Source organism: Hyperolius riggenbachi, chromosome 8 (genome assembly GCF_040937935.1).
Source record: "Hyperolius riggenbachi isolate aHypRig1 chromosome 8, aHypRig1.pri, whole genome shotgun sequence".
Classification (NCBI taxonomy): domain Eukaryota; kingdom Metazoa; phylum Chordata; class Amphibia; order Anura; family Hyperoliidae; genus Hyperolius; species Hyperolius riggenbachi.
Genome location: NC_090653.1, coordinates 257,768,028 through 257,780,198, shown reverse-complemented (window position 1 = coordinate 257,780,198; position 12,171 = coordinate 257,768,028). Strand labels below are relative to the sequence as shown.

The following is a 12,171-nucleotide window of genomic DNA, read 5'->3' as shown; positions in this document are numbered from 1 at the left end:
GCTGAGAGGTGGAGATGAAGAACAGCTTGCCTGTGTGTAATGATCACAAGCAGAATATGGCTGCTGTCATTGTATCACAGGAAGAAATAATAAATAATCATCTACTGTTGAAGCTGTTTGTAGCTAGATTTGCTTTGTAAGCTATCTAAACTTTAGATTAGATCTATAGTAAGTTACTTGTTATAAGTTTTTCATCTCGGATCCGCTTTAAGATGATCTCATGATGCTGAGGGTAGAAGAAAATGATTATTATAGGTTTATGATTATTATTGTATTACTGTTGCTAATTTTTAAGTGCTCATGCATATTCCACGGCAGTTTATAGATTGGGGGTAACCTGAGTGACTGGATGAATCCCACGCAGACACCGGGAGAACATACTAGTTCAGCTAGGCACAAATGAGTTGATTGTGGCTCATTGTGCCAAGTCAATCGCTCCCTCGCCACTCATAATTAGATCGGAGGGTGAGCGATTCCTACACTACATTGCAAACTCAGTCTTGATAGATCTGAGCAGAGATCCATGGAGCATTGATGGGAATGCCAAGTGTTTTGTCTCTCTTTGCAATTCAGGGCTGTGCAGCCATCGATTTTTGCACTGTTTCCCCCCACCTGGTTACGCAGAGATTTTCCAACATGTCCAATCACACTTTTAATCGCAAAGCTTACCAAAATCCTTTAGAAGTCAGTTGATCTGAAGGTGATATATGTCTGGCAGATTTGATCACAGTAATCAAATCAGCCGGAAAAAAAATCGATATGTGCCTACCACCGAAAAAACTTCTCCGTTTTCTTTTAATTAACACACACAAAAAGGCTTTGTTAAAAGTAGTTTTGGCATCTTAAAAAAATAATACTTTTTGATTGAAGAAGACAAAATTGTATTTCGCCTTTATTCACGGGTTAAAATTGTTTAGATGACTATCAGAGAGTCTTTATTACCTCAGTATTGAGAATATAGCCAGTTTTGCCTGGGAACTAAGGATCTCAATCAATAACTCAGAATACTGCTATTTGTTTTTGTGTGATGTTAGTTGGTTTTAACCACAAGATGGCCAACACCATATCATAACGGTATGGCCCATGTTGAAACCTAATTTCGGTGTATAGCTGTGTATAGGTCTTCATCATCATTTCCTCCTTTTGTGGTACTTTTTGGTATATCCCTCTTTGTCTCCTGCAGTGTTGGATGTGACGCCCTCTGCCAGCTCCCCAGAATCTCTTGTCCCATGCAACCACTTTCCTTACTGAAACCACAAACTTTGCCCCCCCCTTCCCAACCCATTATAATATTGGCACTATTTTATCACTTTTGCCATGTTATGTGTGCAGGCAGTGCCTATCCTAGCCGTGCTTCAGTACCATATGCTGCTGACACTGCTTCCCTTTGGCACCATCATGGTGCTACCATGGTATCCTCTCTGACTCTCCGACACCTTTGTGGCATGGATACTGCTTTTTGCATGGCTTCTTATGCTGGTGCCACTCTCGTTCTGGAATAATGATATTGTTGGCTTTGCTTGCCCATCAGGGCTGGGTGTAATCCAGGAGCCAAGTTGGTCAAAGCCACCAATCAAGAGCTGGTATTTTGAAACTTTTTTTTTTTTTTTTTTTTTTTTTTATACAACCATCAGTGGTCCACAAACTCCCTTTTAAGCCCTTGTCCAGGCTTAAAGGGACACATAAGTCAAACAAAAAAAAATGAGTTTTACTCACCTGGGGCTTCCAATAGCCCCCTGCAGCTGTCCGGTGCCTTCGCCATCTCCCTCCGATTCTCCTGGCCCCGCCAGCAGCCACTTCCTGTTTCGGTGACAGGAGCTGACAGGCTGGGGACGCGAGTGATTCTTCGCGTTCCCAGACACATTAGCACCCTCTATGCTGCTATATGGTATATGATATATGCTATAGCAGCATAGATGGCGCTATTGTGGCCAGGAACGCGAAGAATCACTCGCGTCCCCAGCCTGTCAGCTCCTGTCACCGAAAACAGGAAGTGGCTGCCGGTGGGGCCAGGAGGATCGGAGGGAGATGGTGAGGGCACCGGACAGCTGCAGGGGGCTATTGGAAGCCCCAGGTGAGTAAAACTCATTTTTTTTGTTTGACTTAAGTGTCCCTTTAACCCAAACTTAAAATATGAAATGTAGAAATGAACCAAAAAAGTTTGTTAGCAATATAAGGAGAATCATAAACTAGAGTGACCTGAAAGGCAGGTGGGTAATGTGTGCCTATCCCCACTCAGGTCTATGATAACTCTTCCCAGGATTATCACACTCCAAAATAAGCAGAGGGTCAAATTAAAGATCTAGATTAAAACTGGGCCCAGCCTCCCACTGTAGGTGGGGCATGTCATGAAATGTAGCAACAGGAGGGGACAAAATATGTAAAATATCTAACAATCATTTTAAATGAGAAAAGGGTGGACTTTCGTTTCAAAAAATAATCCACAGTGAGTAACTGAATTTATCAAAGACACAGTGAAAACCTATTTTGTGGGAAATATGCCCAACTTCGTCAAAGATAAGGCCTTAAACCGCTGTTTGCTTAAGTTTTCCAAACTTTGGCCTCGGGCACTGAGCTTGACCTGAAAAAGTGGGTGAGATTTCAAATAAAGCCTGTTGTGTCTTTAAAGCACACCTGAACGGACAGGGATATGGAGGCTGCCATATTTATTTCCTTTTAAACAATACAGATTGCCTGGCTGTCCTGACCTCTTGCCTCTTATACTTTTTAGTCATAGACCCTGAACAAGCAGGCAGATCAAAATTTTCTAACTGAAGTCTGTCTGGATTAGCTGCATGCTTGTTTCTGGTGTGATTCAGACACTACTGCAGCCAGTAGTCTGGCAGGACTGCCAGGCAACTGGTATTGTTTAAAAGGAAATAAATGAAGGTGAAGGAGGAGTTTCTGTTTTAAGAGAAGTACAAACCAACTTCCTCCTGCTAATGTAATGGACAACTTTATTCAGGAACTGCAGCAAATGTTCAAATAAACCCAGGCAGGTTAAAATACAGGGCTGTGGATTCGGAGTTGGTGGGTACCTGGAGTCGGAGTCAGATGATTTTTGTACTCACTCCATAGCCCTGCAAGGACCTTAGAGTTGGAGTCGAGGAGTCAGAGCTAATTTTGGTACCTGGAGTCGGAGGTCTCATAAAGTGAGGAGTGATGATTTTTGTACCAACTCCACAGCCCCGGTAAAATCTGGTAAAGTCCCTGCTGGCTCTTAGACTGCACTTGCCTGACACTACCTGTCCCTCATCAATCCTTCTGGCACATTTCTTTGCTATTATGACTTGACATACCCAAGCGTAATATAGGAGTCACTGGACACTTTAAAGAAGGCGATAAATATCTTTCATTGGTGGCCATTTCATAAAGTTCTTTCATTGATGGCGATTTGAAAGATGATAAACACTTAAAACCAGTTGTAGTTTATTTATAGGCTCATTGTTTGCCTGGTTCCTGGCCCAACCCTTTACTTTATCCACTTGGCTGTAACTGACATTGCATTACCCCCTGGCAATTCAACGGAGCTGGCCCAGCAGACCCCTTCATTCTTCTGGTCTTCCATTCTTTTCACAACATTAATTGTCCTTCATACAGTACGTGTTTTGTATCTGTCTTCTTCCATTCATTCCATGGTATCGTGCTCCTTTTTATGGAATTCTCTCTCCACCATGATGTGCTAATTCCTGATGGCTAGTTTTTGTACTTTGCTCTTCTAGTCAGTCATTGCTTGACCACACTGAGGAGATTTCTACTAAGAGTTCAGGATCAGGTCTAGAGTTGATTCATATCTTCCAGACTTGACCTGTTTGGTTTGCATATCTCAGAGATATTTTGCCTCATGCAGACTTGACCTCTCTGGCATGTGATGACCCATCTCTTACACCTCTCTAGAGATTGTACATGAAGACCTAAAAATGGGCTCGGATGGAGAGAGCGACCAAGCGTCTGGCTCCTCGGATGAAGTTCAGTCACCAGTGCGAGTGAGGATGAGGAACAATGCAGCCCGCAAAATATCCTCGGAGGTGAAGCAGATGTTAACTGTTCTTTGCTTGCTGTCATCTTGTTTTTCTTACTCTACTCCAAGCAGTCTTCTGATGTTTGTGAAAAAAAAAATTCTCCCTTTTTTCCCCCCCCTCATTAGGATATTAATAAACGCCTGTCCCTACCAGCTGATATTCGTCTTCCTGAGGGTTACCTGGAGAAGCTTGCTCTTAGTAGTCCTCCATTTGATAAGCCACTCAGTAGGCGATTAAGAAGGGTCTCTTTGGTGAGTGCTGCTTGTCAACCAAGACTTGGTCTACTATAAGGTTCTTGGTTTTAACTTCATGTTTCAAGTTGGTGCTCATGCTGCTTTTGTTCTATTTTCCAGTCGGAGATTGGTTTTGGGAAGCTAGAGACTTATGTCAAGTTGGACAAACTGGGAGAGGTAAGAAACCAAAACTAGTAAAGGTTTGGTGGCTACGTGAACTTTAGCCAGATAAGGAGTCAGAAAACTTTCAGGGGAACTCAAGGTTCAGACATAACGGTAATTGATGTACCTGAAAAGATAAATATGGGTGATATAGATTCATACATCAAATAAGGGCGGAGTTATTGCTGAAATTTGAAAGTATTGTCTTTAACAATTTTTTTTTAATCGCATCTTTATCTGATATAGAATAATAAATATGTTACAAGTATTAAAAAGGGCGTGGTGTAAAGCTGGAATTGAAAACTATCGTCTAACAATGAAAATGAAAAACTATTTACAGTTGTAATGAATAATAAAAAATTATTACCGATATTTTACTACAACTAAACCTAACCCACACAGAACCCTCCCTCTACCGCTGCTCAACCCAAGAACCTTCCCTGGTGGTGCATAACCCTAAGACTTCCCACCCCAGTGGTGCCTAATCCTAGGATGCCCCCCCCCCCCTCTGCCGGTGGTGCCTAACCCGAAGACCCCCCTTCCTAAGGACTAACCCTAAAACTCCCTTTTTATGCTGAAAATAACGTAAATAAAAAAAGCAATACAACTCTACAGCAATAATTTACAAAATAATTGTGAGAACGATAGTTTTCAAGCCACAAATTCTTAAAACGAAATAATTTCCGTTGGACGGGCCTGGCCACTGATATTTATTGGGCGCCCAGATTTCTTCATTTGGCGCCCAATAGTTGATATTTTGCATTAGCGCCTAAGGGGCACCCAATCATTCCATTAGCCCCAGGTGCCCAGATTTCCTGATTACGATTTAGAGGGCGACAGTGTCATTCGTTAAGGATCAAGTAAAGTTCTGAGTGTGACATTGGTGTTGAGAATGTGTGACTTGGCATAATGATGACTAACAACAGATGGTCCAACTTACTAAGACCTTCCTTCTGGTATCTTGCCTGTAATTTAGTGGACTCTCTTTCTGTTAGGGAACCTACGCTACTGTTTACAAGGGCCGTAGTAAACTGACCGAGAACCTGGTCGCCCTCAAAGAAATTCGTCTAGAACATGAAGAGGGTGCGCCTTGTACAGCCATACGGGAAGGTGAGTGACAAACTCTCATGTATGCTTTTTTTGTAGTGAAACAATCACATGTGGACAAGGCATGCTGTCAAATTAAAAGAACAACTCTGGCCTGATCCCATAGGACTGAATGAGAAGGTGGATAGAGAAGCTGGATAGATGTAGACCCTCTCAGCAGACTCTAGGAGAGACCAGGCTGCTGTGATTCGGCAGCCCATTGTAGATTCTGAGTTTTTCGTAATACTTTTTCTCCCCCCAAAGATTGGGAGAAAAAAATCACTGCGTCGTATATTCTGCATACAGGGAGTCCCCAACTTACGAAACGCCCGCCTATACATACTGCTGACTTGCCACGATGTTGGGGACTTCCTGTAGTGTCCCCATGTCCTCCACTACTGGCCCCGCCCCCAACTCCCGGGTCCCGCATCACTCCCCCTAAGTAAACAAAAGCAGTGGCAGCATAGCTCATTTAATCCATCGGAGTCCGTGGCGATCAGAATCCTCTCCCTCACTGCTCCCCTAGTGCCGGCTTCTGCTGGTGACACCATAAGCAGAAACCGGTACTTGAGGAACAATCAGAGATAGGAGACTACTCTAATCGATAGGGGCTCAGATGGATTAGGTGAGCCGTGCTTCTGCTGTTTTCATTTATTCCGAGGGAGCGGAGAAGACATGGGGGACAGAAGGGGGCACATGGGAGACAGAAGGGGACACAGTAGGACACATGAGACACAATAATTAAGGAGAATATCTTCAAATGCTCCTTGATCATGGACAAACCAGGTTTAGTATATTTTTTCCCCTGCTTTTTGCCCTCTAAACCCAGGTGTGTCTTGAAGTTGGGAATGTCTTTTATATGCTGAAAAAAATATGGTAAATATTCAGCATTGATTTCATGTGTATGGGTAGGATATGGGCGGGATACCCTAGAGCAGAGTACCCCAACCCTGTCCTCAAGGCCCACGTTTTGCAGAAAACCACAAACATGCACAGGTTAGGTAATTAGTGTTGCAGCAGAGCTGATTAACTACCCCTGGGGATTTCCAGAAAACAAGCACTGTTGGTGGGCCCTGAGGACAGGGTTGAGGAATATTGCCATAGAGAGCAGTAGTCGGGGGAAAAAAATCCTGCCTCTGAACTTTCATTTTTTTTTTTTGTAGGAGATATTCTCATAGTAGTTGGTTATGTATCCTTTACAATTATAACAATTTATATAGTTTCATGGTTGCTTAAAAAAACACAACCTTCTCCTGTACTAATAATACCTCCTGCAAATTCTCCATTTTCAAAAATTTTGGGACGCTCTTTGAAATGTAAGTAAAATCAGACTGCGATGGTTTGCACATCATTTATACTGTTGACTGGATTGCAAAGACAAGTGTTATGCTGGGGATACACGGTACGTTTCTGTACCGTGTATCGACCAGCTGATCCGGCCAGCTGATAATATTCAGCTGGCCCAATCATGCCGCTCGATCCCCGTCGGTGGACAATGGCAGGGAATCGAGCGGTGATAAGGAAGCGCCGGCGGGGACGAGCGGCAATCGATCCGTGTGGACGAGCGGGCATGCGCCGGCATCGAGCCGCTGGCTCGATCCGGTGCATAAAACGTGCCGTGTATGCCCGGCATTACACCCTCAGTCATGCAAGGGGAGAAAGACTTTTTATGTCAACTGAAACCACGCCTCCCTGCTGTCTAAAGGCTGTAAGTCTTGAGTAGGGAGGCGTGGCTTCAGACTGATTGGGGGTGAGGAGGCAGTAGTAGGTTGCTCAGACTGTACGAGTTAATGCAAGAGAATGTTTTCCTTTCTTACACTGCAAAAAATGCAATGTTTTTACAAATATAACAATGCATGATTGATTTACCAGGATTATTCACCAAATATGTGTGATGATTTTTTAAGTGAACAAGCAGATATGTTGATATTAGGGATGGTCAGTGAGATGTTAAAGTAAATCTGAAGCGTCCTAAAAAAAAAGTATATAAATAAAATAAAATCAGATACTCACCTCATAGAGCCTTTTTGCTCCTCTCTTTATGTCCTCGTTCCTCCGCTGTCCGCCTCCAGAAGTCCTCAGAAGGCTTCAGAAACATTTGTGTCTCTGAGTGCCTCTGGAGACGTGCGCACTCGTGAATGTGCAGTACGGAGCCACCTGTCTTCGTAAGCGCTCAGATATGAGTTCTTTCAAAACCTTCCGAGGATCCTCAGAGGCTTATGCAACTAGTTGATCAAATTGGATCAATGGAGGCACCCAAGGTGGAAGGGGGGGGGGGGGGGGGTCCTGCAAAGACAGCAGTGAGAGGAATGGGAAGACTTTATGGCAGGAGTGTCCAAACTTTATGGGCCATATAGCCGTTCCGAGAGCGCTAGGGGGCTGAGCTAACGAAATTACATACAATTTTTGCTGATTGCGGTTAGGTACACTATGCTTGTGACATTTTGTCAAATAAAGAATTTCCACTGGAAATAACCCATATACTGTGCGCAGTTAGCACAGTGGCAGCTGCTAATCAGCCGTTGTTGTTACTGCTGCTGGCCTCTGCATGCTGCACTACAGCTACAGTCTGCGGGCCGCATGGACTTATCTGTAGAGAGCTTTGGGGCCACCAGAAATGGCTTGAAGGGCCATCCCCGGGCCAGACTTTGGAGGTGTCTGCTCTATGGGATCTAGAGCTTCCCCATGCATATGTTGAGTATCTGCTTTTTTTTTTCTTTTTACACATAAAGAGGAACTGTCGCGAAAATCTTAAAATGTAAAACCCACACAAATAAAAAGTACGTTTCTTCTCGAGTAAAATGAGCCATGAATTCCTTCTCTCTTATGTTGCTGTCACTTACAGCAGGTAGTAGAAATCTGACATTACTGACAGGTTTTGGGCTAGTCCATCTCTCCATGGGGGATTCTCAGCATGACCTTTATTCTTTATAAAGACACTTCCTGAAAAAGATTTATACAAAGATGCTGTCCAGCCTCCCTGCATACCTTCCACTTTTTTGGCAGTTGGATGGAGCAACTGCCATTCACTATGTGCATTGTGAAAATAAAAGAAATCCCTGTGAACCCCCCCCCCCCCCCCCCCCCAATGAGGAGATGGGATAGTCCAAAACCTGTCAGTTCTGTCAGATTTCTACTACCTTCTGTAAGTGACAGCAACATAGGAGAAAAGTAATCTATGGATAATTTTTGAAGAAACGCACTTTAATTGTATGTTTACATATATTTTAAATGTTAAAATTTTCGCGACAGAGGTCCTTTAAAAAAAAAAAAAAAGTTACTTGAATAAATACAAGTTGTTGCAACTACATTTTGTTGGCCTATTTCCATGCTGCATAAAGACTGGGATCCACTAGCGGCCTTTTTCTAAGCGCTTGTGATTTGTAAAGCCCTTGCTAATGCAATGCTATGGGGGATTTTTATAAAGCCACATCGCTCCAGTGGGATCACACCCATAGCATTACATTATCAAGAGCTTTTCAAATCACATGCACTTAGAAAAGCGCTGCTAGTGGGTTCCAGGTCTAAAATGTGCATCAACTCAGGCTCGTTCTATGATCATTATCTCCAAGATCATACTTGCATAACACCATATCTGGTTTGTTTTTCTTGGCAGTTTCTCTATTGAAGGACTTAAAACACGCAAATATTGTGACGCTTCATGACATCATCCACACGGAGAGGACGTTAACACTCGTCTTTGAGTACCTGGTTAGTGGAATTTAATAACAGTTCACTATAAATTACCATTATCATGGGGTAGGGGAGATTCAATGGCATAAATGGGAAATACATCCTAAGGTGGCCATACACCATTCAAAGCAAAATCAATCGTATCGATTGGATAGAAAAATTGAAAATTATTATTTTTTGATTGAGGAAAAACAATTTTTTGCCCCTAATTTTTTTTTAATAAATGTTGGATCGCATTTGTTGTAAAAATCAAATAGAAAAATACAAAAAATGTATTTTATTTTTTGAAAAATTGGTCCTATGTATGATATATTGGGTTAATAGTGGCTGGATAGTGTAATGGTTAAGGGCTCTGCCTCTGACACAGGAGACCTGGGTTCGAATCTCGGCTCTGCCTGTTCAGTAAGCCAGCACCTATTCAGTAGGAGACCTTGGGCAAGTCTCTCTAATACTGCTACTGCCTATAGAGCGCGCCCTAGTGGCTGCAGCTCTGGCGCTTTGAGTCCGCCAGGAGAAAAGTGTGATATAAATGTTATTTGTCTTGTCTTAATATTTCAAATTATAAGATCAAGTGGAAAAAATATTCATGTTTCTCAAAGATTAAAAAAAAAAATTAAATCGTGTGGCCACCTTAAAGAGAATCTGTACTCTGAAATTCTTACAATAAAAAGCATACCATTCTATTCATTATGTGCTCCTGGTCCCCTCTGTGCTGTTTCTGCCATTCTCTGCTGCAAACCTGGCTTGTAATTGCCAGTTTTAGGCAGTGTTTACAAACAAACTAACCAGCTTCTAATAGGCTCAGCTAAGCAGAGTGTGTTAGTCACACAGAGCCTGCAGGGGGTGTGTACAGCTTCTAGCTAATCACAAGCAGCCCTGCACATTCCAGTCTGACTGCCTCAGCCTGACTGTGCCGACTATAGAGAGAAGATTAGATCATATAACAGAGATAACACAGCTACTGTGCAATTAGGAAAAGCTGCAGTAAGCCAGACCACATTAGAAAAGGCATAGGAACTTATAGCATAGAAGAAATAAAGATAAACAATTTGTTACAGAGTCTCTTTAAGGCCTCTTTTCCATGAGCAGTTGAACTGTGTGCTCAACAAGCAGTCACCAGGCAGCAGCGAGCAGTCACCAGGCAGCAGCATGCAGTTTCCAGGCAGCAGTGAGCAGTTGTGATAGTTTGAGGGACATTTCACTGCCTATCAGCTGCCTGTGGAAAGGAGGCCTAACTCATTCAGAACGGACAGGCTCTGGCCCCTTAGCCTCCCTGGCATTCAATTTCTGCAGGATTTCTTGGCAAAACGTATTTCCATTCATTTTCATGAAATTTTTGCCTGTAACTGACCAAAATTTGTCATGCAAGCGTTTAGTATTCGTTTTGATTATAATAAAAGTTTCAAACACAATCATGTCAAAAAAATACAATTTCATTTAATTTTCCCTTTCTGTTGGGCCACAATTTCCTCACTCATCAGCTTTTTGGCAGAAAACGTGCAGTTTTTATGTTTTGTGTGCAAATTTGGGCATGCAGGTTTGCAAATCCTGCAAAAAAATTGCATACTAATGCAAATTTTTATGTGAAAAAATGCATGCAAAAAACGGGACCCAGCTTTACAACTGCTGGAGGAGCCTGACTCATCCCTACCAGTTTCAGCTATTTTTCCCTGGTGGAGTTAGGCTGGTCAATGCCACCAGGGAGGTTAGGGACCAGAACCATTTTTTCATGTTTTACTTCCTAATCAGAATCTAATCAGAATCGGAATATTTTTATTTTTATTACTCCAAGCACGACTGGGCCGTACCCGGAATTGGGTTTGGCAAGTACAGGGCAAGTGTGAAAAAGAACAGGACATACAATACAACTACATGCACGCATCAACAATATAAAGATACAGTTACAGAAATTGGTCACATTTGGATACATTCACATAGCAATATGCTTCCATGCGGTCAGATTTAGGGCCCTTTTCCACTAGAGCGATTGCTGAATCGCAAATCGCTAGTGATTTTTAAATCGCTAGGGTTGTTACTTTATCATAGAAATCACGAGAAGTATTTTCCACTACAGTGATTCGATTTGGAAATCGCTAATCGCAAATCGCAATCGCTTGCTGGAGCGATTTTTACAATGATAATGCAATGCAAATGAAAATCGCAATCGCATAACAGAATTAATGAAAAATCGCAATCACTGGCGTTTGTGATTTGTGATTGCGATTGCTAGTGGAAAAGGGCCTTTTAAGAGTTCAGGTAGTTTATGGCTGAGGGGAAGAAACTATTCCTGTGCCTTGTGGTCCTGGTGTAGATGGATCGGAATCTCCGGCCTAAAGGGAGTCTACTGAAGAAGCGAAAGCCTGGGTGGGACGGATCGTTAGCTATTTTTTGAGCTCTGGAGCGCAGTCTTGAGTTGAAGAATTGATCAAGAGAGGGGAGTGGTTTCCCGATGATTCTCTCCGCTGATCTGATGACCCTCTGCAGTTTGTGTCTGTCGCTGGCGGAGGAGCCAGCATACCAGACCAGGAAGGAGGAGCAGAGGACAGATTCAATTGTGGCTGTGTAGAAGCTCGTCAGAAGCTCGCGGGCCATACTGAACTTCTTCAGTTGACGTAGGAAAAATAGTCTCTGCTGAGCCTTTTTCTGGGTGGAGGTTGTGTTGGCTTTCCAAGTCAGGTCCTTAGAGATTGTTGTGCCGAGGAGGCGTGTGCAGGGAACATTCTCAACTACCATGCCATCAATGCTGATCGGGGGTGGGGTGGTGGCATGTTTCCTAAAGTCTACAATCATCTCAACCGTTTTTCCAGTGTTCAAGACCAGGCCGTTCTCCTTACACCTGTGGCAAATTCTGTCAACCTGAAGGCGATACTCCTGTTCATCATTCCCAGAGATGAGGCCAACAATGGTGGTATCATCCGCAAACTTGATGACTTTGACAGAGTTTGACAGTGGACCTGCAATTGTTCGTGTATAGG

General features: G+C 43.0%; 1 protein-coding gene across 2 annotated transcripts in view; it reads left to right on the top strand.

The window, feature by feature from the left end:
* CDK16 (cyclin dependent kinase 16) overlaps window positions 1-12,171 on the top strand; it is a 75,386-nt gene that overhangs the window by 28,708 nt on the left and 34,507 nt on the right. For both annotated transcript variants that reach the window (XM_068248691.1, XM_068248690.1), the window contains 5 exons: window positions 3,898-4,028; window positions 4,148-4,273; window positions 4,376-4,432; window positions 5,413-5,527; window positions 9,120-9,214. In XM_068248691.1, coding sequence (XP_068104792.1) covers window positions 3,898-4,028; window positions 4,148-4,273; window positions 4,376-4,432; window positions 5,413-5,527; window positions 9,120-9,214 — 524 coding nt within the window. The remainder of the gene's footprint in view (window positions 1-3,897; window positions 4,029-4,147; window positions 4,274-4,375; window positions 4,433-5,412; window positions 5,528-9,119; window positions 9,215-12,171) is intronic.